We start from the raw sequence: 26688 nt of genomic DNA, 5'->3' as shown, positions 1-26688 counted from the left end.
AAGTCCTCAGAGGACCAAATAAATTTGGATTGACAGCATAGATCCTGGTGTTCCTCCATTTTTTCAAACACTTGGTTGCCAGTGATTCCACTGGCAACAGTGGAGAATGTATCTACTTAAGAAAATATGCTGAAGCTCACCTTTCTGAAACCATTCTTGATCCTCCTGGGAAGAACTGAGGATTTTCTTCCAGTGGTGTGCTGAAGCTAAGGTAACCAACTGTTTAACTGCCCAGGACTGAGGGGTTTCCTGGGATGCGAGTCTTTCAATGCTAAAATGGAGACAGTTCCAGGTGAACCAGGATGGTTGGTCGCCTTAGGTGGGGCTGACTTTGCAAGTTTGCAAGAGCCAATTGTGTGCAACTCTTCCCAACTCTGTGTTTAATGAGGTCTCATTGATAACTTGAAACCAGCCATCATAAAAGTATTTACACCATGGAAATTGGCAAACACCACAAATTAGGTATTCATTTTCCCCTGGAGAGCTGGTTGTGAGACATTTTCTAGCACACAACTGACTTTCTCTTTTGTGCTTACACTCCACTCTAGGGATTTCTATCAGATCCCCTTAAAGATACATTACTATATCTATTTACTAGTCTGTTTCTTTACCTAGACTGTAAGCTTCCTGGAGGTGAGGTGTGCATCATATTCACTGTCATATTCACAGAACCTAGCACAGTGCTTGGCACACTGTAGGCACTTGATAAATGTTTATGTATTAATGAAAGTTCAGATGATTGGATAGAGTAAGTCTCTGCAGCCACGAGGCATTTCTCTTCCCTTCCAGAGCAGGAGGAATCTTCTTCCTTTGTATGTTACAGAATATACTAAATACCTTTCCCTTTGCATCCTGGCTTTGCTCCAGTTTGTATTAATGGCAGGGATCAGTGCAGTAGTGGGGACAGTGGAGGGGAAGAGAAAACTTAATAAAGCTAGATGTCTTGAGCAGAGAATGATGTCAAGCCTTCTAGGGCAATGAAGCAGAGAGAATGAGAAGATAAATAGTAAATGTAACCAGGATATCTGGGAGAGCTCGATCAGACCTCACCTGGAGGAACAACAAAAATCACAAATGGAAGTGAAGTCCTAAGACTTTCAGGAGTGAAACAGTCTGAGCCATTAATAAATAGAGTTTGGTGCTCTTAGAACAAATACCAAATGGAAGAAATAATGGACTCTGAGGAAGATGACCTGGCCAAGATATGGATTAGTGGCTTTTCAACCCTGGTTGCACATCAGAATCATTTGGGATGCTTTAAAATGTACATGTCTAAGTCCCAACCTGGTGATACTAAATCAGAATCTCTGACGTATGGGTATATACCAGATATAGTAGGTATTTTTATAACTCCCTAGACAATTCTAATGTACAGCTAGAGTGGAGAACTATTAGACTGAGAAAAATTAAAAACTTTCCCTGTTAACATTCCAATGAAGGAGGAAGACAACTTGAAAATGTGCCAAGGATTTACACAGGTAAGAAATCCTAGACCTTACCCAAGATGCTAAAGATAAAGGCAAGAGGTTTATCATAAAATCTTAGAGTGGAAATTAAACCTAGGTTTTTCCAACTTGGTAACATGGAACACTGAAGGCAATAAAGCCCACTGGATCTCCAACTGGGAATGGAATTCTTTTTAAAATTCTTTCTCAGCTCTTTTGATTAAGTCTTTACTTGGTGGTAGTGGACCTTTCATACTCATCTAACCCAAGGCTTGGCAAAATATAGACTGTGGACCACATGCAGCCCATCACTTGTGTTTGTCAGTAAGTCTTATTGGAACATAGCCAACCCATTCATTTATATTTGGTTGATGGCTGCTTTCATGCTACAATGGCAGAGTTACATACTTGTTTCAGAGGCTATGTGGCCCACAGAGCCTCAAATATTTATTTTGTTAACTCCTGCTCTATCCCATGCAAATAGGTCTTTTTCTAGTCAGAAAACAGGTGATGGGATCTAAGCCTTCAGCTGGAAACATCAAATTTAGTTAGAATTTAATACATTGTTTTTTTCTTTCATTCAGTTATCTACATTTATGTCAACTGGTACTAATGTCCCATTTATGATACAAACATAAAGTTTCCTTTTAAGATAAATCAATTTATATTTTTAAAAGTGAGTGGATTTAAGGAAAATAATTAATAGAACTATTAGAACAGATGACGCATATATTTGGCAACAATCATCAAGGTCATATTTAAGTTTGAAGTCTAGAAGATATGGAATGTATCCAATCCTCTCACTTTACAAATAAAGAAACTGAGGCCTGACTGTTAAGTCATCTAACCAGGGTCACCCACTTGCTTATAGAAAAACCCAGACTCCCATCTCTCTCAGGGAAATGTTCTTTTACCTCTAACTCTTTATATATTTGTACTTCAAAGCCAGTTAGTAAGAATGCAAAGTATTTATTGTATTATGAAAGTTCATGAATTGAGAGCCATAAAATATCCTGCCGACATTTCCACAGACATGGTTAGTAGAGATGAGCATGTTGAGACAGAATAGAAAGGCTATTCACATCTTAAACATAAATTGTGGGTGATTAGTGACATTGATTTCATTAAGTTGATTGTTTCTTGGGCATGGTTTCCTTGGGATAATAAATTTGATAAAAAGCCTTGCTTTTTTTAAAAAATAAAAATCCACTTAAATGCTTGTTAGCACAAAAAAGTAAAACTACTAAATAGAAAAAATACATTTGCCAGTATACTTTGTTGGGTATATTTAAGCACAGTTTGAATCTTCTAAGAATATTTGGTATTTTATTAGGTAGTTATAATCTGTTTTCATTAGGAGTCTCCATGATCACACCAACTAACAGCAAAGCTGACTTAGATCCTCTTTGCACTTGGACCCCACCATGAGAGATTTATTAATTGTGGGGATAGATCAGAGAGCTGGGAGGGAAGCCTGCGCTCTGCCCACCCTAGGGTGCTGGGAACGTTACAGGGCCATTCCTTACTGTTGGACCCTCCTTTCAGAGATGCAGCTTAGCAGTGACATGTGTGGCTATTAAGTGATTGGTCATCACTCTGCATGGGTGGGAATATTTGTTTCTTTTTTTTCTTCTTTTTCTTAAATGCAGATTCAAAATGGGTGGGAATATTTGTATCATTTCACAAACAAAGCTGAAAGTAGAAAAACATCCATTTGGATCAGAGCTCAACATGATTGACTGTGCACTCTGAAAAATGAGTGTAACTTTTTAGATGAAAAAAAATGGCCTTTCTTCTACATTTGAGATTACTTCTACATTGGTATTTTAGCATCTTTTAATAAAGATTTGAGGACTGAACTCTGATCTTTTTCTTTTGCTAAAAACTCCTTCCTAAGGAGGCCAGCTGAGTCAGGCTGACAAACGGTAAATTCCCACTAAGCGCCAACCTGATTCCGGTATGGCATTAACATCACCTAAAAGATAAGAAGCCCCGGTCTTAACTCAAGCATCCTAGCAGATGCCTATCATAAATTCAAAATATCTTAAAGCATCCTAGCAGGCGCCTATTGTAAATTTAAAACATCCTCCTATCTGGACCTCCCAGAGTGCTCACACCCTTATCTTAAAATAAGCATATCCTTTCTGGTCTTCTAGCTAAAGTCTAACTCTCTCAGCCAATTGCCAGCCAAAGTATCTTTAAACCCACCTATAACCTGTAAGCCCCCTGCTTGGAGATGTCCCACCTTTTGGGGCCAAACCAATGTATGCCTCTCATGTATTGATTTGTGACTTTGCCTGTAACCCCTGTCTCTCTGAAAATGTATAAAACTGAACTGTAACCCAGCCACAGCGAGTCCACTTGCTCAAGGCCTCTTGGCAGTGGCTCCGGGTCTTGGTCCTCAAATTTGGCTCAGAATAAATCTCTTTAAAATTATTTTACAGAGTTTGGCTTTTTGTAGGTTGACAGATTGGTATAGTTAGGTCATTTTCCAGAAAGACAAGCTTTCTTAGGCTGTGCTGTCTGGGTTATACATGCTGATGTGATATTTACCTATCAGAGGTGACTGCAGGATAGAGTAGGAGCAAAGACACCTGACTTTAAGGCCCTTCAACATTTTGTGCCTTAATGCTGTGGGCTTCATTGCTCCTGAAGGTACTGGTGACACACTCAGAAGTGTAAGCACTGTGAGTGGCCTGCCACGCGCTGAGCTCTGGTATGGGGAGTCTGAGTGGGGCAGTCCTTTTGGGGGGCTACACCCACCAGAGGAGAGGCGAACACACCAGCTCGTGGTTCTTCCAGCCAGTGTCATTCTGCAGAGCGCTGCTCATCAAGGCAGGGAAACCAGCAGCTCACAGCCCTGCAGCCTTCATGCTAAGTGTTTTTGCAGTGAAACCTTTCTCATCCTGGCCTTCAGAAATTACCCATGGGCTCAAGGTTCTGAGAAAAACTGCCGTCTCTCAGCTATTGCTGTCATCAACAGGAGGCAAGGGTCAGTCTTCAAGAGGCGCTGACATTTCCCCTGTGATAAGAGAGGGAGTCAGTGTGGCGCAGTGTCTGGGCCCGAGGGCAGGAATGGCAGCTGCTGGCAGAGCTCCGGAGGGATAGACATTAGGGGAATGTCTTCTGCCCCATGGCCTCAGCGTTCCCATCTGAGCAGTGGTTTTCAAATCAACCAGGAGCGATTTTGTCTCTCAGGAGACAATTGGCAAGTCTGGAGACATTTTCAGTTGTCACAAATAGGGGAGTGCTAATGGAATATCCCGTGATAAGAGGGCAGGATTCTGCTAAATATCCTACAAAGGGCAGAACGGGCAACTCCCCCTGCCCCAAGCAAGGAATTATCTGGGCCCAAATGTCAATAGGGCCGAGTTCCAACATATCCGGGGTCTACAGCTTTAGCCTAATGGTTGTAAAAATTCTGTCAACATGTCTCTTTAAAAGGTCTTGAGAAGGCTGAGCCCCTGGTGGTAAATAGCCACAGGTACTGACTAAAGCAAGGCCTCAGGTCACCAAGAGCAAATTGCTGTGATTACATAAAAAAGAAGATTAGAAGTAGACCATGATGTCTTTCTTTCTTTAATTTTTTTGGTAAAGTAACCCAGATGACAAATCTGAAAGATGGATATGAGATTAAGGCAACTAGGAGGAAAGTTGAGGTCAGTCCCTACTGAGAAGCCTGTCGTCACCTCCTGCTTCCTGTCTACATCAGGATTGTTGTGGGCAACACAGCCTACACTGGCAGGATGACGTGGCCATGTGACATCTCTGTTGACTCATTCTTAGGGGCCCTTTAGTGCTGTGTTGGATTTGAGAACTTGGAGTTTCTACTAAAGGCGGAATATCATTTATTATCTGGAAACGAGATTTTGTGTCCTGGGAACAAGACTGTCTGCTTTGAGGTTGTCCCCAGATTGTTCTGGGAGTTAGAAACCTCTGAAGAGTACTAAACTTCCAGATATCCAATTACTGCTGTATTGTATCATCAAACGTGAACTTGGAGGATAAGGTGGTTTTGGAGAGATGATGGCTATATCTCAACCGTGAAAGGAACCATGCCTCTAGGAGTTATGAAAAATGAAGCACGGTTTTCATTAGAAAAGGATTATCCACTTCCTTCTTATATTGCCAAAGGCCATCTTTTGCCAATTCAATGAGAGTATAAACTTGGGATTCATTACTTCAGGGAAAAAGGAGGCTAGTGTACTCTGGAATCCTCAAGTGTCAATGATAAATGGCCAGATGGCATAGAAAAGAGAAAATATCGGGGGCTGCGCTGGGCCATCGTGGCATCAGATGTGCAGTGTAGCAGGATATCACCAACAGTATGTGGACAAGTTCTGATTTGCTGAAAAGGAAACAAGGTAAAATGGCTAAATTTGCTTTGAGCAAATTTCTGTCTCAATCAGCATCAAAACAATGAATGTTATTCTTTACCCTGGTATGAGAGTTTAAATATGCATTGGATCCAAACCTATTAATTCTTTCTTTAAAATTCTATTTAACATTTTTATCTTCCTTTTCATTTCTACGACAACCATCCAAGTCCCCATTCTTTGGAAAGGTGAGTTATTTTTCTGCTTTTCTATCTAATCTCCAAGTCTTCATTCTATTTTTATTTTAGGCTATCCAATAGTATTAGTAGTGGTGGTAATAACAGTAATATTAATAAAAGTAACAGTTATAGGAAAGCAGTGCTAATGGAGCAATATACCCCATGGCCAAGGATAGATAAGGCCAACCTTGGCCACAGGGTAGGTACATGACCCAAGCCAGCTGAGAGCTATGTGGGGCCTTGGGACTGTCTGTGATGTCTGAGCTCCCTGTGGCCATGCCTCCCTCTCATTAACCCCTTTTGCTTCCCACACCATTGAAAATAAAAAGCCCACTTTCAATAGGAGAGAATGAGCCAACACAAAGAAAGGAAAGAGGAGAGAGAGAGAGAGAGAGAGAGTATGCGCAAGCTGACAAGATGACAAGCCCAGCCCCAGGGATGAATCGGGATTCATGGCTCTTCTCTTCCTCCTTGCTAGTCTAGGGTTGGGATTTTGACCAGTTCTGGCCAGTGAGATAGAAAGGATGTCTGCTTGGAGCTTTTCAGAAATACTTTCCTCATTGATAGGGAAGTGTACATGAGGAGACAGGCAGTTTTTCTCTGTCCCCTTCCTTCTTGCTTGTGGCTTTATCATGTGCGATCTTTAACTTGAACACACGACTGTTATTATGCAGCCATGAGGGGAGACATTGCCAGTATTGAGGGTGGCAGGATGCAAGGGCAGAAATACTTTGGGTCCTTAACGATGTGACCGAACTGCTGAACCAACCCTGGAATCATCTCCTTTCAGAATTCCTGTTAGGGTTGACAATGATATGTCTTTGTTATTTGAGCCACTGTGAGTCCTGTGGTGTGCTACTTGTAATCAAACACGCATGAATTGTTCAAAAAACAAACAAAAACAACTGAGAATTTATACTTCCCAAATTACCTCAAGCCCAAACTTCTCTCGAGTTTCAGATCCAGGTACCTGCTAGGCGTTACACCCAGGTGTACACAGATGTACACACACAAACTCAGCAGATCCCCACACCAAACTTAATCTCTCACTTTGCCTTATAGCCCTGGGTTGCACCTCCACCCCCCTGGGCACACAGCTAGACACCTGGGATTCCTCTGTAGTCTTCCTTTTCTCTCACCTGCCATATCCAATCAGTCAGCAAGTTTTGTTGGGTTGACACTCCAATCTGCCCTCTTCTCTCCAATTCCATTGTCACTGTTTTAGTTGGGGGATGGAGGGGTGGAGGGTCCTCCTTTCTCTCCAGGGCCACTGCCTCCCAAGTGCTTAACTTGCCTCTGGTCGTGTTTCTCTCCAAACATTTTGCCACCAGCATTCAGCCTCGTCTATCCAAAAGTAGCTCTGACATTTGTCACTCCCTTGTCTGAGATTGGTTAGGGCTTCCCTATGCCTATGGCAGTGGTTCTCAAAGTGTAGTCCCTGGACCAGCAGCCCCAGTATCACCATCGCCAGGGAATTTGTGAGAGATGCACATTCTCAGGCCCCACCTTAGAGTGTCCCGAGTCAACACTCTGGGAGTAGGACCCAGCTTCCTGTTTAAATAAGCCCTCCAAGGAAATCTGATGTGCTAAAGTTTAAAACCACTACTAGCCTAAGGTAATAGAACCCAATTTCCTTGGTGTAGTGAGTTAAATAGTGTTTCCCCCAAATTCATGTGCATTTTTTTAAAAACAGAGTCTTTGTAGATATAATTAGTTAGGCGTCTCAAGATTAGATCATGCTGGATTTAGAGTGGGTCCTAAATCCAATGGCTGGTGCCTGTATAAGAAAAGAGAGAACCTAGAGACTCAGAGACACATGCAGAGGAGAAGGCCATGTGAAGACAGAGGCAGAGATCCGGGGTATGTTGCCACAAGGCAAGGAGCCACCAGAAGCTGGAAGAAGCAAGAAAGGTACATCCCCAGAGCCTCGAGAGAGAGCACAGCCCTTGATTTCAAACTGATGCCTTGATTTCAAACTCCTAGACTTCAGAACTTTGGGAGAAGAATATTTCTGTTGTTCGAAGCTGCCCAGTTTGTGGCATTTTGTGTGGCAGCCCTAGGAAACCAATACACTTGGTATAGCGTACAAGGGCCTCATCCATGTGCACCTGTCTACTACTCTCAACTCCTTGTTCGTCAATATTTCTACCAAAAGTATTTATGGAGTGCCTGCTATGTGTCAAGTCCAAGGAATGCAGCAATGACTAAAACACAGGGTCTGCCCTGCAGATGCACAAAGCCTAGGGACAGAGGATGGCAGCTCCCTAGGCAATTGCTGTGCAAATGTACTAAGTGCTTGTCAGGGCTAAAGCTACCCACGCCCACAGCCCTCATCATCTTGTGGCTCTGTGAACATACCTGCTTCTCTCTACTCTCTTTGCACATCCTCCTGCTCCACTTTAAGGATCTGCTTCTACTCATTTCTCTTGTGCAAAATCACTCCCTCTGTTGACTTATTTTGTTAACTTTGCTTTGATGGCCACATTTCTATTAGTGCCCATCACACATCATTATAATTATGTCTGCATCTGCCTCCCTCATGAGACTGTGAGCTATTTTGAGGGCATAGACCGTGGTCTTTTATCTTATTCCTCTTTGAATCTGCAGAGCCTCAAACAGTACCTGGCTTGTGGTGGAGTCTCTAAAAGAATATGTTGAACTGAACTGGAATTGTAAAGTTGATTGCAAGAATGGAGATGGACTTCCTTCTTCTGAGCTGGCAGAAAGACTCTTTTCTCAGCTGCCTTCTCCTGGTGCAGCCCCAGGATGAGAGCTGGTAGAGGGGGTGGGCAGGGAGGGAGCAGAACAGGGCAGTTCCCTGGGTTGCATTCAGGGTGAGAGGAAGGTGTGGAGATACATAGGCTTTTGATGCCATCATCTGGGCATCCCTGCAGGTTGAGTGGTGGGAATGGTACAGCTGGTGTACAGCTGTAGCATGGGCCTGTGAGAGGTTTGTTTCAACTGTGGTTCTCAAACTTGAGCATGCATCAGAATCACTGGGAGGGCTTGTTCAGATGCAGGGTGCTGGACCCCATCCCCAGAGTGTCTGATTCAGTAGATCTGGGGTGAGGACTCAGAATTTGCATTCCTATCAGGATCCTAGGTGTCACCAATGATGCTGTTTGGGGGACCACATTTGGAAACCACTGCATTAGCAGAATACCTGCCATTATACCCATGGCTCTCAACTTTGCATACACACTAGAATCACTTGAGGAGTTTAAAAAATACAGAGGTGCTGGGGCCACACCCATGAATTGTTCTAGAAGTGTGACTGGATATAGAGATTTGAACTCCAACCGAGCAAAACACTGGTTGGTTAAGGCTCATTGAGAAAATGCAATGAATGGAGGAATTCATGAAACTTTTACTGAGCATTTGCTGTGCAGCAGGCATTGTGTTGGTGATGGGGGTATAAAGATGTAAAAGACTCAGTCCCACCCTCAGGACACTATCTGTCCAGTGTGGAGCAGGCATACTAAACAAATGGTTCTAAAACCACATGGGAGTGGAGCGGTGGAATTATACACAGAGCATTATGAAAGCCCCAAGGAAGAGCATCCAATCCAGCTTGGAGGGGGAAGGGAAGGAGGCTCAGGAAAGAGGGTAAAGAGGAAATGATAAGGTGATGATCCAGTTCAACAGTTTTAGAACACCCAATAGGCTAGCTTCTATTTGCTATAATATGAAGCTTTATTGAACCCAAAGCATGGTTCAAAATTTGTGCCTAAATCCAATTCCATGCTGTACCTCTTACTAGATGTCCAACCTTAGAGAAAGTACATAACTTCCCTTTGCCTCACTTTCCCCATATTTAAAAGGGGAACAATAAGAATATTTCCCTCTTAGGATTGTTGTGAGGACTAAATGATGTAACATATGTTAAGTTCTTGGTAGGGTGAAGAGCTCAAACTTCCAGGACCTTGGATCATGTCCTCAAAACATCACACAGTCTACTAAACATTTGGTAAATTGTCAGTTATTATCGTTAGCATTTCAGAAGGTCCTATTAAACCTGCAGTTAAGCCATCATCACTGGGCATTTTAGTTTTGGTTCTTGTGCACAGAAATGCAGACATGTACTGCTGGGATGCACAGCACCCCATCCCTACACTAAGTGGTCCCAGCCACCTACGACGTTAGAATTCTTGTGTAGATGTTTCAGTTTGCATGTTCTTCCTTCTCTCAGTGTATCTGTCCTAACAGTATCAGTGTAAGAAGTGGCAGCCTTCGTAACCCTTCTATAAAATGGCTGATTTTTATCTACCATAGACATGAAATCAAAAACCCAAGATTGTATCTAAAATATAGCTAGACTTTGAATGAGAGACTTGTCTTTAAATGAAGAAGCTATGCTTTCGTGCATGTCATGTGTTGACATCAGAGGCCCTCTTTGTGTCCTCCTGTACTCACGGTGGTGTTCTGAAGGTCTAATTTTCCAGGAGAAAAATTTCCTGATAACGGAGGTATGGTCTATGCTGGTTTCTGCTCAGGGTCACTGTGTTTTCTTTCACTTTGGGGTCACAGTTTAATGCACACTCTTGGTTAAGACCATGCTTACTTTGATTCCAAAATCCCAGACACATTATTACCTGCCTTCAGAGCCTCCCTTCTTTTCTCAGGAATCTGGACCTATTTCCCACCTGCCGTGCAGCTCCCAGGTATCCTTGGTTCACCTTCATCTGAGCTCTCCTGGTGTTCACCTGCCATAAGTCCCAAGCTATTCTCCATTTGAGACAATATTTATGTTGGCTAAATATTGGCACCAACAATTAATAAGCTTGGCATGTTCACAAACACCGTGGCAGATCGCTGAACAGATGTCCTAACATTGACACACTGGTTTTCATTTATGGGCATGCGCAATGACATCTGCTTTCGTCAGCAGTGTGCAGAGCTGTCCTTGTATGGCTAGTCGTATGCTCCAATTCAGTGTTCCTCAAACTCTGCTGCACATTAGAATCACCTGGGAAGCATTTACAACTCCTGATGCCTAGACAACTACCAGATCAACTAATACAGACTCTCTGGGGATGGGACCCAGTCATTAGTGGCTTTTAGAACTCTTTGGGTGACTTCAATGTACAGGCAAGTTTGAGAACTTATTCCCCAGTCCAGTGCTTCTAAGACTTTAATGTGCAAGAGAATCTCTTGAGGATTTTGTTAAAATGCAGATCACGAGTCCAGAGGTCTGCAAGGACCTGAGATTCTGCATTTCTAACAAGTGCCCAGGCAATGCAGATGCTGCAGCTAGTCCAAGGGCCACACATTGAGTAGCAAAGCTGTAGTCCCTTCTAGTGCCTGTGCATTAGCCTTGCAAGTCATTTCCTAGAAATCCTTAGTCCTTTTGAGTTTGTGATGATGACCACATTTATAAACAGCTCCTTTTGGTCTTGCTCGCTCCCTGTTGCTCTGTCTGTAATCCTACAGCCACACTCCTATGGAAAAGTAATCTCAATATTGATCTCAAGTCTCCGTTTTCTTCCGATAGTGATTCTCTTGGAAACAACCCACACAATAGAAGAGTCATCTAGCTAAACCTAAGAGGATTTTTTCTGTGAATCTTATTTTTCTGCCTATACACACTATCTGCAAAGCTCACTGAGCACAAGGACATGTCCTCCAGGCTAAGCAAACTCTTTGAACATTGTGAACTAGCAAATGATCATAACCCAGTTTCCTGGTTATTACTGCTCCAAATAGGTTAGTCACAAACATTCAGTCTTCAGTTAAAAAAAAATCATTAGTGCTGATGGAAGAATTGGGGAAAGCACAAAGGAAAAGTAATTTTTAATTTCAAGATTGGCTAGAATTCCAGATCACAATACCTTAGAAAATGTAATTTCCTGGCCAATATTCAAATGACTTTTCAGCAATATTTGTCAGTTATCTACAGACCCTGGTCTGTAGACATATTCCTGGGAATCAAAACTTTTCTAGGAGACTTTCAAAAGTGTACTTAATGTTGATAATAACTTAAAAATTAATATAAAGCATTCAGATTAGCAGGATGACCAAGTGCTGGCATATGATTTCAATGCCTGCATTTGTGTTTCTATTCATGATTGTTTGTATGCAAATAGCCATACTTTAATTGTTGCAGGCTAATGATACAAGAATAGAGAACAGAGGAGGTTTGATGGAAACATCACGTGTTTGAGCCAAGAGGAGGCCCACTGGCATTACAAGAAGTCTTACAAACAGAAGTTTCTCAGTAGGTTGAATGGAGAAATGTGATAGAACTAATAACTCACTCACCACATCTATTTTAGACTTGCTGAGGCTCAAAAAGTCAAATCAAATCAACATGAAATGAAACCAAAAAACCCAGCATTAGAGCAATCAAGCTGAGCAATTTTATACTGAGCATAGCCAGTTAATCTCAATAAAATAACATCGTCTATTATATTAAATTAATAACATACATTTAAACATCACTGACTGGTATTTCATTAGTATTTAGTTTGTAAATTTGTTGTGGCTGTGTAGTTATTTCAAAACCACCAGCATTCTACTCTGCACATATTCAAGTAATTTTCTGATGCAAATAATTTAAGCATTACTGGGACAATTTTGTCCTTTAAAAAGGTTTGCATTTACTTTTTAAGCATGTATTCATTCATTGTGCACATGTTAAATTCCATTACTATTTTCTGAAATGTCCTAGTGGTTATAGTGTAGCCTCATACACTCAATCCCATGGGACTATTAATAAGACACTGTTGAGAACATAAACTGAAGATTACATTTTTATATTAGCTACAGATATTGTGACATATATTTCCCAAGGAAAAATTTCCCTGTTTGGAAGTCATGCCCGATGATCAAATTTTCAGCTGGTGGCTGGTGGCGGGTCCAGCACGATGGGTCATTGGTGACTAATACTGGGCCCTTGAGAGAGCAGGGTCATACCTAGGATCTGGAGGGAAATAAAAGTGCTTACGGGCTGTGAGGCCTCTGGCTCTCCATTCCCTGATGGGTGGCTGAGAGGCTGCACGGCTGCGGAGGGTGGGGTGTCCCTCTTGGGCAACTGGCGACTGCCTTCTGAGAGGGAGTAAGTCTGGCTCTGAGAATTCAAAAAAGAAATACATAAAAATGCTGGCCCATTCTCAAAGGCCAGCTTCCTCAAGGGGATGATTTTCAAAGGACAAAACTATCTTCCTAAGCGGCTAATGCACCGGCCAATTATTATGCCTGAGGTCCTCTGCATCTATCAGAAGTTATTTCAAAAGCAGATTTCAATTTCTCTGAAAGATAAACTGCATGGATGGCTCATAATCATGGATAGTATAAAAATATTATTTATGGATGATTTTCAAAATAATGCTTCTTCTCAAAATATGTGTAGCTTTGTAAACTTCTGAGCATAGGTTTAATATATAGCAAAGGAAAAACCTTACAGATGAAGTAACAGTTTATAGAAGATTCTGGAGTTTTATTCTCTTTGCTGCTAGTATACATGCACTATACCATCCTTGCTGTGGGAAGCTGCAGTAGGTGCACAAAACTTAATAAAAAAAATTCCTCTTGGAATGGCTTTGATATGCATTTTTTCAATATCAAAAATCAAGATTCAACTCTGATCTGTCTTGTGTGTAGTTGGTTCTAATGGTACCATTTTAGTTGGTTTTTAATCTTTAACAATTTATAGATGCACTATTCACCAGCCTAAACATTTTAAAAGAAAGTATTAAGTCTATTCCATGAGTATTTGCAAATATCTGAATGTTTGATGCATTTCAGAAATAATATTGGAATACTTTTACTTTTCAATCCAAGTTATATGGCTTTATAGGAGTATTTTTACTGTGGTCTACTATATACTTGCTACATGAACCTTTCTTTCCCACAAAAGTCTGAATGAGCACAGTCTATGAAAGTTTTACACAGCTTTGCTACAAACTAACAGCTTGAGTCAGACATTCTACAGATACATATTATCCATTTGCTCTCTGCAAAGTATGTTTATTGCCTCATTTTAAATACTTCTTTCTCTTTAGCCCCTTCTAAGAGATTTTTGGCCAATGGGGGAAAAATATATTCCAAATTCATTTTAAAAGCATGGTATGCTGTTGCTAAAACTAATAAAAAAGAGCATAATCATATTGATAAAGTATAAAAGTGTCAGTCGTAATTTCAGAGGTTAAATTCTTCCACATACTAACCAAACTCAAAACTGATTCCCAAAGGCAATGAATACTTACATGGCGATTGCCCATTTTCCTTCTTCTAAGATGGCTGTTCTGTATTTCATTAAGAGACCAGTCCTGCTACAGGCACAGTTTATGACGGTTTCCCCAGGGTATAATATCTCTTGTGTTTAATAAGTAACTTTTGGCATTGAATTTGAATACATTGTTGGAGATGGGTAGGGAGTGGCCCTAGTGACAAATGAGCTTAAACTGCCCTAGTTGCCTTGGTAGGCCACCTTTTAAAAATAAAATACTGTGTAATAATTAAAGCTTAGGCTTTTTAAGTTGAATAACTTATTCATAACTAAAAGACTAAACCTGTCTCACTTTTGATTATTGAAGGTGTTATGCTTTGATATTTTGGGTGTTATATTGTTGAAAATATTATGCTTTTATATTTTGAGCATTCATTTAAGATTTTATGCCTTTTAATAATAAAAACATTAACTAAATAGACTAAAAAAACCTTGCTATTTTACTAACATCACTATTATTACTACAGAGAATTTTTTTGAAAGCTACATTGAGTTATACTAGGTCATTTTTACAACTTAACTAGTTTTTAAATTTATCAAGTAATATGTGCAGATGGTAAATTTTTCTAATAATACAACACGGTACCATGAAAAGTAAGCCTACTGACCTACTGTCACTCCCCCAAGAGGTTTTTTGTGAGACCTTTCAGAAATGGTCTATGCATATATACAGCCATGTCTGTCTGTCTCTCTATTTACCTGTCTCTCTGTCTCCTCTCTCTGACCATTTTATCTCTCAAAAATGGGTTTGTACAACGGATTCTGTTTCATTCTTTGTATGTTTCATAACATTGGCACATTTCTTTTTCAGTGACTGCATGGTAATCCATTATGGATATGAACCAAACCTCATTTCATCAGTCTACTGTTAAAGGTTGTTTTTTGTTGTTGTTTTTTGAGTCAGAGTCTCACTCTGTTGCCTTGGCTAGAGTGCCGTGGCAGCAACCTAGCTCATAGCAACCTCAAACTCCTGGGCTCAAGCAATCCTGCTGCCTCAGCCTCCCAAGTAGCTGGGACTACAGGCATGCGCCACCATGCCCGGCTAATTTTTTCTATATATTTTTAGTTGGCCAATTAATTTCTTTCTGTTTTTTTTTTTTTCAGTAGAAAAAGGGTCTCCCTTTTGCTCAGGCTGGTTTTGGTCTCACTTTTGCTCAGGCCTGCCTCAGTCTCCCAGAGTGCTAGGATTACAGGTGTGAGCCACTGCCCAGCCTGTTTTTTGACATGAATATCTTATACATATCTTAACATATGTTTGCTTGTCTGTAGAATAAAATCTTAGCATGGAATCACTTATGAAAGTGTATGTGCATTTAAAATTCTTATAGACGTTGCCAAGTTGTTCTCTACACAAATATAAAATGCTGGACCACTCTCATAGACCAGCTGACCCATGAAGCTTTCTTTTGAAAGATGAAATTTATACCCACCTATGATAATATGCCAGTGATCATTTCTCAACATATTGGCCAACACTAAATATTATCAAACTTTCTTTCTGCCAATTTCAAAGTTAAAGATGGTATCTCATTGTTTGATTTATGTTTCTTTCATCTGATATCCTTAAAACTGTATATCCTATTCCTTAAAAGCCATTTATATGAATTGATCTGTAGTTTGCTTGTTCATGTCCTTTATTGTTCCTTTCATTTATTAGCCTTTTCATGGTTTACTTGTAAAACACTTTATAATAAAATCTAGGCCTTTATCAAATGTAACAACTATTTTTTCCCAGTTTATTGTTTGTCTTTGGTCTCTATGTTTTGAATGTGTATGTATATGTGAATAAAGTATTAGTTTTTACATATTCGAATATATCAATCTTCTTTGACATGCTTGGGAAAAACCTTTTCTGCATTAAGATGCTTAAATCTTTTTGTATATTTTCTTCAAGTTCTTTTAAGGCTTCATTTTCTAAGACTTATATCTTTGGTCCATTTGGAATTGATTTTGATATGGATTAAGGAAGGAAGGGATTCAGCTTAGCTTTAGTTACTCAGACAATTGTAGAGAGTTACCGAATAATTCATCTTTCCTTTATTGGTCTAAGATGCTACTTTTATTTGATGCTAAGTTTCCATATAACACAGAATTAAAATTTTATATAGGTTTATTAAATCGTGATTTTATATATTTATTCTTTTGTTCTTTTAACCTTTATCTATTGAGCTCCTTGGGCATGCTAATTGCTGGAACTATAACAATGAACAAGATGGATATGAATTTTTTTTTCCTAGAACTTACAGTCAAACTTCTATGCAAGAAACAAATATATAATTATAAATTGTCATATGGGCAATGAAGAAGATAAGCAGGATGCTATCACAGAGCTTAACTGTGTGTGTGCACGTGCGTGTGCATGGGCGTGTGTGTACTTTAAATGGAGATAAAGCTCTTGGAGGAGCTAACATTTTAGCTATGAATTAAAGGATGAGAAGGAGTCCATCATTTGAAAAGAGAAAGTGTTCCAGATTCGATGTTCTTAGCTTGTGCTAAGGCTCAAAATAGGAAAGAACTTTACAAATTGGAGGAAATGAAAGATTCCAAAGAGACAGGAGACTATACAAGATAAAATCTCTTTCTTCCAAGAATTGACAGTGGAATGGTCAAGAAGATAAAAAGACATAGGTTAAGAACCAATGCTTTGACCACTCATTATTATTGTTTTCCTTAGTGTCTAATTTCTGTGTTACGGTCCCCTGCCTCGTTTTGCCAGCCCCAGACTTTTTCTCAGGGCCATGTCCTTCCTACCCCGCTTCTATGCCCCTCCTAGAAATTCTGATCAATGATGTTCCAGAGGTGTGGAGCTTAGGGAAATTTGATGTGAGTTGCTCATTGTGGAGATAAATCCTGTTCAAGGGTATGAGTTACTGAGCACAGGAAATGCCTAGTTAAAGAAGAGATAAGTTTTATGGCTTTAGGGTGGTGAAAGAGAGGAAGCGAGGAGGCAGACACGCCTTTTAATTTTCTATATCATCCCCCCTCCAGACACCTCTTGGTTATTTAGATTTACCCATAGTCAAGTTTCGATCTGACTGAAACAGAGCTATCCCTAGTGTCTTCTCCTCTTTTCCTTCTCAGGTGGACGGCCACTTAGGAAGGTGGCAGGGATGATTCCCAGCAACAGCAGCCTGGGGAAGGAAGGGGCATTCCTGCACCATCGGGGCATTTGTGAACAGTGTGATGGTTGGAGCCCTAGAGGTGAGAAGGAGAGGAACTGCTTGGTCAAGAAGAGTGAGGAGACCCCATCTGGGTGAAGAGAGGACACAAGAAGAGTGATGGAAGAGGTGTTTTTTTTTGAGGGGGGTATCATTATAAATATTTAGTGATTATAAATTACAATAGGTGCTGTGTAATGGATTCCTTTACTAGACTGGGCATATTTATTTGCATCTCTTGGATTTTGGTTCTCAAAGTGGCAATGCTATGCATGGAGAGGACAGTTGGCAACCTGCGCAGGCGTATTTATTTGAGTTGCCAGAATGTCTGGCAGGGTGGGAGTAGAGCCTGGCCCAGGAATAAAAAAATACATCCTGCTCTGCATGGGACACTCCCACACAACAGAGAACTGTCCAGCCCCCAAGCCAACAGTGGCCACTCCCATTGAGAAACACCTGTTGGGAGACTCTCCCCCTTCCTTCTTCCTGCTATATAGGGCTCTAGCTGCAAACTAAGAGCAAGAGTGAACTTCTGTGGCACTCCTGGGCATTTAAAAATCTGTAAAATCTGACAGTTGCAATGCTATAAGCTTCACTGTGACACCAGAAAAGTATGGAAGGTGGAAGATGTATAAACAGACAAGCAGGACCAGAAGAGACAAATCACTTGGACCAGTGCCTTCATTCTACACACTGGAGAACTCAGGTCCTGGGAAGCTAAATGACTTATGAAACATCAGCTAGCTAGTTGGTAGAAAAGCTGGTGGGATGAAAATATAGAGTACAGATGCTTCTTTATTTACATGAGGCTATGTCTTGATAAGCTCATTGTAAGTTTAAAACATTGTTAAGTCAAAAATGCATTGAATACACCTAACCTACCGAACATCATAGCTAAGCCTCACCTACCTTAAATGTACTCAGAACACTTACATCAGTGTGCAGTTAGGCAAAATCATCTAACACAAAGCCTATTTTATAACAAAGTGAATATCTCGTGCAATTTATTGAATACTATACTGAAAGTAAAAAGCAGATTGTGGTATGGGTGTTCTTATTTATTTATTTATTTTTTCCAGACAGAGTCTCACTCTCTTGCAGGCATGTGCCACCATGCCCAGCTAATTTTTTCTCTCTCTATATATTTTTAGTTGGTCAATTAATTTCTTTCTATTTTTAGTAGAGACAGGGTCTCGCTCTTGCTTAGGCAGGTTTCGAATCCTGACCTTAAACGATCTGCCCGCCTCGGCCTCTCAGAGTGCTAGGATTACAGGCGTGAGCCACCGTGCCCGGCTGGGTGTTCTTAGAAGAAGGGAAAATGCCACGTGAAGACACAGACACACAGAGGAAAGGTCATGTGACAACAGAGGCAGAGATTGGAGTGTGGCTGCTGCAAACCAAGGAATGCCAAAGATTGCCAGCAACCACAAAAAGCCAGGAAGAAGCAAGGAAGGCTTCTCCCCTACAAGTTTCCAAGGGACATCGGCCTTCCTGGCATGTTGATTTTGGACTTCTGTCTTCCAGACTTGTGAGATAATAAATTTCTGTTGTTTTAAGTCACTCAGTTTGTGTTACTGTGTTACGGCAGCCCTGGGAAACCAATTCAGCTAAAACATAAACGAAAAAACTCATTAGTTGCTGTGAGAATCACAGCAAATACATTATACTACATAATTTGTATTTAATAAAATTTCCATTTAGAAATACTTTGGGGAAAATAGCATATTATGTGATATTAAGACCACAAGTATTTCATACTATTTTATAGCCATACAGCTATAATATAGCCATATTAATTAAAATAACAAAAGCATATAGCAAAATAACAAAATAAAATAACAAAAGCATATAACAAAAGCATATACTCATTTTCTAAATATAACAATCAGGCTGAACACTTGTCTGATCTTTCTTTCTGCAGGGAGAATTAATAGTGTTTCATTTATGTAGTGTAATTTAGATAGAACCCTAAAATTGTAGTTTATTTTTAGACTGATATTTTCCTCCGCATAAACAAAAGCAAAAACGTTAGTATTTCTGTCACGTTTGCTTTTAGTTTCCCTCCCCACATTAGTTAATAAATTCTCAAGAGCAGAAACAGGACTGCTCGACAAATCCCCATGATGTCTCTATATAATGGCCACTTCATAAAAGTTGTTGCTTGACTAAGACAAAAAGACTTAAATGTGCGGGAAACGATTATAGTTGCTGAAAACAATTCTATTTCTACACTCCTGTACTTTTCCAGTAGCAAAACCCCTGAAAGTCACACATTTCATCTTGCAGGCATAAACACGAAAACCTCACAGAACGAAATGTCACCTTCAACTCATGGATGTGTTAACAAGTACTTCTTGTCTATTTGCCGCATGCATGCATGGCCCTGTGGCAGGCTGCAGGGCGTGTGGAAAATATGAGCACAGCTCCCACTCTACCCTCTCGGATGCTTGTGCTGTAGTTGGGGAAATAAAACATCTATATAAGAAAAACCATATATTAATTTAAGGTCTCGTTTTGTGGCAGAAAAACAACAGCCCTGGGAGAGCAAAGCCCTGGGTTTTAGGCTGGTCTCTGCTACAAGCTAGGGGTGTGGCTACATCAGAATCACTCACTCTCCCCAGTCTCAGTTTTCTGCTATGTAAATATAAGATTTGGACTTCATCTCTACATTTACTTCCAGACTAAAATATTATGAATAATTTGGGTTTAGGAAGGTATATCAGGTAGGAGTCTTTGGATTCCAAGTGACCAAAAATCTGACCACAATGAATTTTTTGCTCACATAATAGGAAAAGGTTGCTAGGGTCAGGTATAGCTGGATCCAGCTACATCAAGTATAGCCCCAGGACCATTGTCTCTCTCCATTTCTCAGTGCTGCTTTCTCCCCTCTAAAAGGAATTCCCCATCTCAAAGGCAAGCTGCCTGCTGGAGCATCCATGTTTTCATCCTCACAATTTCAAAATGAATGAAAAGGAAATCAGAGGTTTCCTTTCCTATAAGTATAAATATACACCCTGGTCTGATTCTCTGGCCCCAAATGGGATTCAAACTCGTTTCTAAAGTAGTCACCGTAGCTGGGGGCAGGTTTTGAGGACTAGATTACATGCCCACATCTAGAGCTGTAAGAGTCAATCCCACCCAAACCATGTAGACTGAGAGTGGCGGAAGGGTGGCTGCCTAGAGAAAATTGGGGTGCTCTCAATAAAAGAAAGGTGATAATGGGCTGGCCAAAGAAGAGATGTCCACTACAGAAAGGCAAGAAGGGAAAGAAAAGAGAAAAGGAAAGGAGAGATTGTGAGGATGGGAGAAGGCAGAAATAATATCCCAGAGGCTGGGAATTGACATGGGAGCCACCAAAAGAGGAGGAAAGTGCCCTTCCCTTTGGAGCTTTCACTTCCAGTGCAGCTTGCTGTGCATCCTTGTGGGCTGGCCTGCCTGTGGTTGGCCACTGCAACCAGCACAGTCAACAGCTGCCCCGGCACCCCTGCCGTGTCTGCTTCTGACTTGCTCTGCTCTGTGGACTTTGTCACTGTGAGCTCGGCTCCAGCGCTGGCTGGCTAGTGGGCAGAGCTCTTTGTCAATGCTTCTGGGGAGAGGAGCCACCACTTTTGGCCTACACTGCAGAATTTCAGAACCCAGCACTCAATTCATTAACACACCTGTATTGTTTGCTAAGTGTGGAGTGTTATAGCTTCTGCACCATGAGGCCGAAGAAAGGGAGGTAAGCAACAGAGTGCTTCCCCCCTAAGAATTTCGAATTTATTTGTAAGGAATAAGATATTAAGAATGGCAATTGGAAGTCAGATTATAACTGACGTATTGAATGACTATTATGTAACTATGGTAGAAGTTGGGAAAGAAGAAATGGTGGCCAAGAGGAAGGAGGAAGGCTTTAGGGAGTCTCAGGCCTTACTCTGGGATGTGTGCAGTGGCAAGAACGTGAAAGTGGTCTGGGGGAGGGCATGGTGAAAAGAGCACTGGAAGTGGCAAATGCCACTGGGGGATGACCAGGGGGTCATCAGGGGTGTGTGTGTTCAGGGGACAAGCAGAGTGGAGGAGAAATGGAAATGAGGTTGAGGGCCGATCTCAATGAGAACGCTGGACTCGGCTGCCAGCTGAGGGGGGTGCTGTCTAAAGGAACCCACAGTTTTGACCTGGAGCAACTGGGGTTTTGTGCTGGCATCTTCAGTGACAGGGAAATCAGGGAAGGAGCTGCTCCAGGAGGGAAGCATGAAGCTGAGGTGCTGGAAGGACCCAGAGGGAAGAGTTCTGAGGGCAGGTGGAGGAGGGAGGACGGGGGCCGGGCTTGGCTGAGAAGTTAGGGATGAGAACCAGATTGGGGACATCACACAGGGGATGTCAAGTCTTGGAGGGGCGGATGTGCCAAGGTGGAGCATGTAGGAAGAGAATAGAAGGCCGAGGATGGGGACTTGGAAAGCATATTTGGAGGTTGTGAAAAGAAAGAAGCCTTTAAAGAAATCAGAAAACTCATCAGAAAAAGTGATAAAACACAAACAAAATGAAATAAAATCACCCCTCCAAATATCTGGCATTGAGGTGTGCAGGCTGCCTCCCTCCATGCCAGTCCTGATACTGTTGTCTTTATTGTTCCCCATTTACACTTGTTCACCCAGGCTAGGTGTCCCCAAGGACAGTGACTGTGTCCTCCTTCCTTTTCTCTGTCCAGAGACTTTTGTGGCACTTGTCACATGGAAATAATGGCAGCAGATGTACAAGATGTCTTTGTTGAATGAATAACTGAATTCTTTAAAAAACCATCTGTCACAGGCCAGATTTTATTATGACAAACTCCAAGGGATACACAAATTTCTTGAGCAGGAATTTGATTCCTGCAAATATTCCATAAATAAATGAATAGCATGGCTGGAAAACACATGCATGCATGTGTGTGCCTGCAGGTGTGTGACCATGAGCAGATTTTCCTCACTAGTGCAGGGCAGGAAGACTGAAATTGTCACCTACACACTCAAATATGAATAAGTGTATGTGTAAAATACTGTGATTCTAAGTTCTTTTCCATTTGCATTCTTTTAAAGGAGATTCATTAGCACATTCTAATCACTGTTTAATGAATTAAACAGATAATATATTGAGAGTCTACTAGCAGGAGCTTTGCTAGGCACTGGGGATTTGGTGGTGATAAGACCAGGTCCAGGCCCTTGTGGGGGTTATATTCTGCAGGAGGAGACGGAGAGAAGTACACAAAGGTGCAAACAACATAATTACAAATTGCAACAAGTGCTATGCTGTGGCAGATATAAAGAGGGCGATATGAGGGCAAGCAGTTGGGAGGCCAACTGTAGTTGAGGCAGGGAGGAGAGGCCTGTTTGTGCATGAGGGGAGCTAAGACCTGAAGAATGAGAATGGTGCAGTCATTTGAAGAACTAGGGGAACAATTTCAGGCAGAGGAAAAGAGGTCCCAAGGCAGAATGATGAGCAGAAAAGATGTCAGTGTGGCCGGAGATGGGGGGAGAGTAGTATGGAAAAATCAGGGTAGGACTCGTAGGTAGGCTATGATGAGGGGTTGGAGTACACTTGTAGAGAATAATGAAATCTTCAAAGCGTTTTAGATGGGAGAGTGGCACGATCCGATGTGAGTTAGTGTTGGAAAGATTGGCCCAGCTGGATAAAGGTGATGGGTTTTAGTGGGGCGGAGAGGAAGAGGCAGGTGAAGAGGTGTTCCCAGTGGACCAGGGGGAGATGACAGTGGAGTGGACTGAAGAGGTGGGGCTTAGAGATGGGGCAGAGTCGGAGGTGGAACCAAGAGGACTTGCTGATGGGCTGGATGTGGAAACACAGAGCAAAAGAAAATCAAGGCTGTCTCTCCAGATTTTGAACCCAAGCACCAGGGTGGCAGGGGTGGTGCCATTCATTGAAGTGAGGAAGACTTGGTGGAGGGAAGAGATTGTGGAGCAGGGGGATGAAGATTTTGGCTTTGATCATGATAAGTTTGAGACTTAGATTAGACACTCAGGTGGAGATGTCAAACTGGCAGTTGGGTATGGATGATACCTGGGTCAGAGAGGCATTTGGGAGGTATCAGCACATATGTGAGTCATGAGCCAGGTTGAGATTACTGCTGGGAAATGTGAGCAGAGAGAATAGAAGAAGAAACAAAGAGAGGAGAGAAGAGGAGAGGAGAGGAGAGGAGAGGAGAGGAGAGGAGAGGAGAGGAGAGGAGAGGAGAGGAGAGGAGGAGAGGAGAGGAGAGAGGAGGTAGAGGAGGGGAGGGGAGGGAAGGGGAGGGAAGGTCACCCTGGAGCAGCCTTAGGTGTGTGTCTACACTTACCTGTTGGATAAGGGAAGTGAGGCAGAGGAGTAGTGAGTTAAGAGCAGAGGAGAATTAGAAGAATGTGGTATCTAGAAAGGCAAGATAAGAGTGGCTCAAGAAGGAAAGTAGTCAACTACACTGAATACTCCAGAGAGTAATTTGAAGCCAGCAAAGTGTCCCAAATATATTTTATTTTTAAAAATCAACTTCACAGGTTTTCAGGAACATATGTATCACATGAACAGAAGCAATCTTTTCTCAGATAATTTTATTCTTAATTAATTAATATAAATTCTTATTTAATTAATTTAATTTTTAAATTGATTGATTTAATTTGTGCAAAGAGATTTGATAGAATCAGAGCTGGCCTGACTGGGATGTGGGAGAGCAGGTGGTTGCTCTGAGGTCACCCCAGGGACCTCCTGGCCTCCCTGGCCACCTCTCCATGTGACCCTGCTTCTCTATAATTAGCTGGGTGATGTGAGCAAGTCCCTTCCTCTTTGTGGGCTTCCATTTTCACAGTTCTAAAGTGAGAGAGTAAACCAGATAGTTTCTGTCTTAAGACTGTTCTGATTCTGTGATCCCAACTAGGAGCATTTATCCAGCTCTTTCTTATTAAAATGTATTAACATCAAAGCGATACAAGTAGATCTACCATTTGATCTAGCAATTCCACTACTGGGCATCTACCCAAAAGATCAAAAGTCACTTTATGAAAAAGACACCTGCACTTGAATGTTTATAGCAGCACAATTTACAATTGCAAAGCTATGGAAACAACCCAAGTGTCCATCAATGCATGAGTGGATTAATAAAATGTGGTATATGTATACCATGGAATACTACTCAGCTTTAAGAACAATGGTGATAAAGCACCTCTTGTATATTCCTGGATACAGCTGGAACCCATTCTACTAAGTGAAGTATCTCAAGAATGGAAAAACCAGCACCACATGTACTCACCAGCAAATTGGTATTAATGGATCAACACCTAAGTGGACATATAGGAGTAACATTTATCAGGTGTCGGGAGGGTGGGAGGGGGGAGGAGGGGATGGGTATATACAACCACAACGAGTAAGATGTGCAACGTTTGGGGGATGGACATGCTTGAAGCTCTTACTCGAGGGGGGTGGGAGGCATGGGCAATATAAGTAACCTTAACACTTGTAACCCCATAATATGCTAAAAAAAAAATGTATTAACATCAATGCAAAAATTTCTTTTCATTCTAAAATTTTCCTAAGGTTAGCATTGCTTGCATTAATGTGCAAAGGAATATTTTTATTTCTGACTTTTCAAGATTCCAGGCAAAGTAGTGTCAGTAGCAGGACACAAGATCCCTATTTCAGACTCTTTATTATTTTTATAGCATCTTAAAGCCTGTTCTATGTTATAAATTACATTTTCCTTTATGGGGGCACACTACAACCAAGAGGCCTAAGATATAAGACTTCCTTGACTTTTGAACTTCCCATATTTTGGCTCTATGTTTCTGGCTGCCGCCAAGATTTGACCTTTCTATAAAGAACGTCGATGTGGAAAGTTATTTGTGGTGAGGCCATTTGGGCTGCCAAGGATCACTACAGGTATGGGCTGCACTCAGGAGTCCATGACTAAGCTTTGATTGCCTACACCTGGCAAAAGGGAACGACCCAGTAACACAGTCCCATAAAAATCTTTTCTCAGCCTGCTTCAGATCTCGGGATATTCCTCAACTATCTTTAAATAAGTAGAAAATTGTAGTGTAAGTCATGCATAGTGATAACAAATAAATGATGAATAGAATAGGAAGCTAATTAATGAATTACCTGCTGACTAATAGGCCCTTAGGAAAGGAAGTTGCCTAAGGGTGAAGTGATAAAGATTATGCATTACTTTTAAGCAAATAACTAAGGCTTCCCAACCTTTCTTGGCAGTCAAGACTACTTATAGGGACAGAATTCTTAAAATAACAAATGGCATCAAGCATTACTGGAAATTTGATTCATTTAGATCCAGTGACTTATTTTATTTCCCAGAAATGATTGTTTTTAAATCTTCTTTTTAGTCACACTCTTATGCTTGTCAGCCCCCTGAGAGGAGAAAGTTAGAGATTTTCCATCTTACTTTTGGGGTGCATGTTAAGTGGCTAAAAAACATGAAGCCTCTTAAATCATCAGTGAGCAGAGATGTCTAGCTGGGTGCTGTGTACCCAGTAGGTGTTTAGTAGATAGGTGAGAAAACAAACACACACAGGGACAAAAAGTAAGTATGTGCTAAGTTGATGTACAAAATGAACATTAATAAAAAATTGAAAAGGCACTTCCCCCCCATATAATGATAATGATGATAATGATAATAAAAGTTTGCACTTTTTAGTGCCATGGGCCAGATTCTGTTCTAAGCACTTTATGTGAGTTTATTTCAACATCACATCAACCTTATGAAATAGTTACTACGATTATCCCCGTGTTACAGATGAGGAACTTGAGGCACAAAGTGGTAAAGCAACCTGAGATCATTCAGTAAATATTCAAATGAGGATGTGAATTCACGCCACAATCCTCTATCTCACAACCACATGGTCGGGTTGGACATGGATTCCCGTACAATGATTGCACCTAATGTCTTCGGAACTGATTTGGGATTAGGGGTCAGATGTACAGGGTGAATGCTTTTAGTGTACTCATTTTCATGCCAAGTGGTTTGGAGTCTACAGCGGAGTTCTCATCCTTAGCACTATAGACATTTGAACCAGATAATTCTTTATTGTGGGGGACTGTCCTATGCATTGTAGCAGAGCATCCCTGGCCTCTACCCACCGGCAGCCAGCAGCACCGGCTCCAGTTCTAACAACCAAAAATATCTCCAGACATAGCCAAATGTCCCCTGGGAACAAAACTGCCCCCCGTTGAGAACTGCTGGTTTAGAAGATTCTAAAGTGTCTTAGTGAGGAGCTCATTAATAACTACCAGCGTGATGAAACGATGTGACTAAGCAGCTCTGGTATGTTTTCTTGAGTATTCTCA

The 26688-nt window shown here is 41.3% G+C and overlaps 1 protein-coding gene across 1 annotated transcript in view; it reads right to left on the bottom strand.

Moving 5' to 3' along the window:
* Window positions 1-26688, bottom strand: part of ANXA13 (annexin A13) — a 74367-nt gene that overhangs the window by 39209 nt on the left and 8470 nt on the right. The window contains exon 3 of the mRNA XM_076005342.1: window positions 12944-13124. Within this exon, the coding sequence (XP_075861457.1) occupies window positions 12944-13124 (181 nt within the window). The remainder of the gene's footprint in view (window positions 1-12943; window positions 13125-26688) is intronic.

This window comes from Microcebus murinus, chromosome 7 (genome assembly GCF_040939455.1).
Source record: "Microcebus murinus isolate Inina chromosome 7, M.murinus_Inina_mat1.0, whole genome shotgun sequence".
In the NCBI taxonomy this organism is placed as follows: Eukaryota; Metazoa; Chordata; class Mammalia; order Primates; family Cheirogaleidae; genus Microcebus; species Microcebus murinus.
This window is presented reverse-complemented; position numbering and strand designations above follow the sequence as displayed.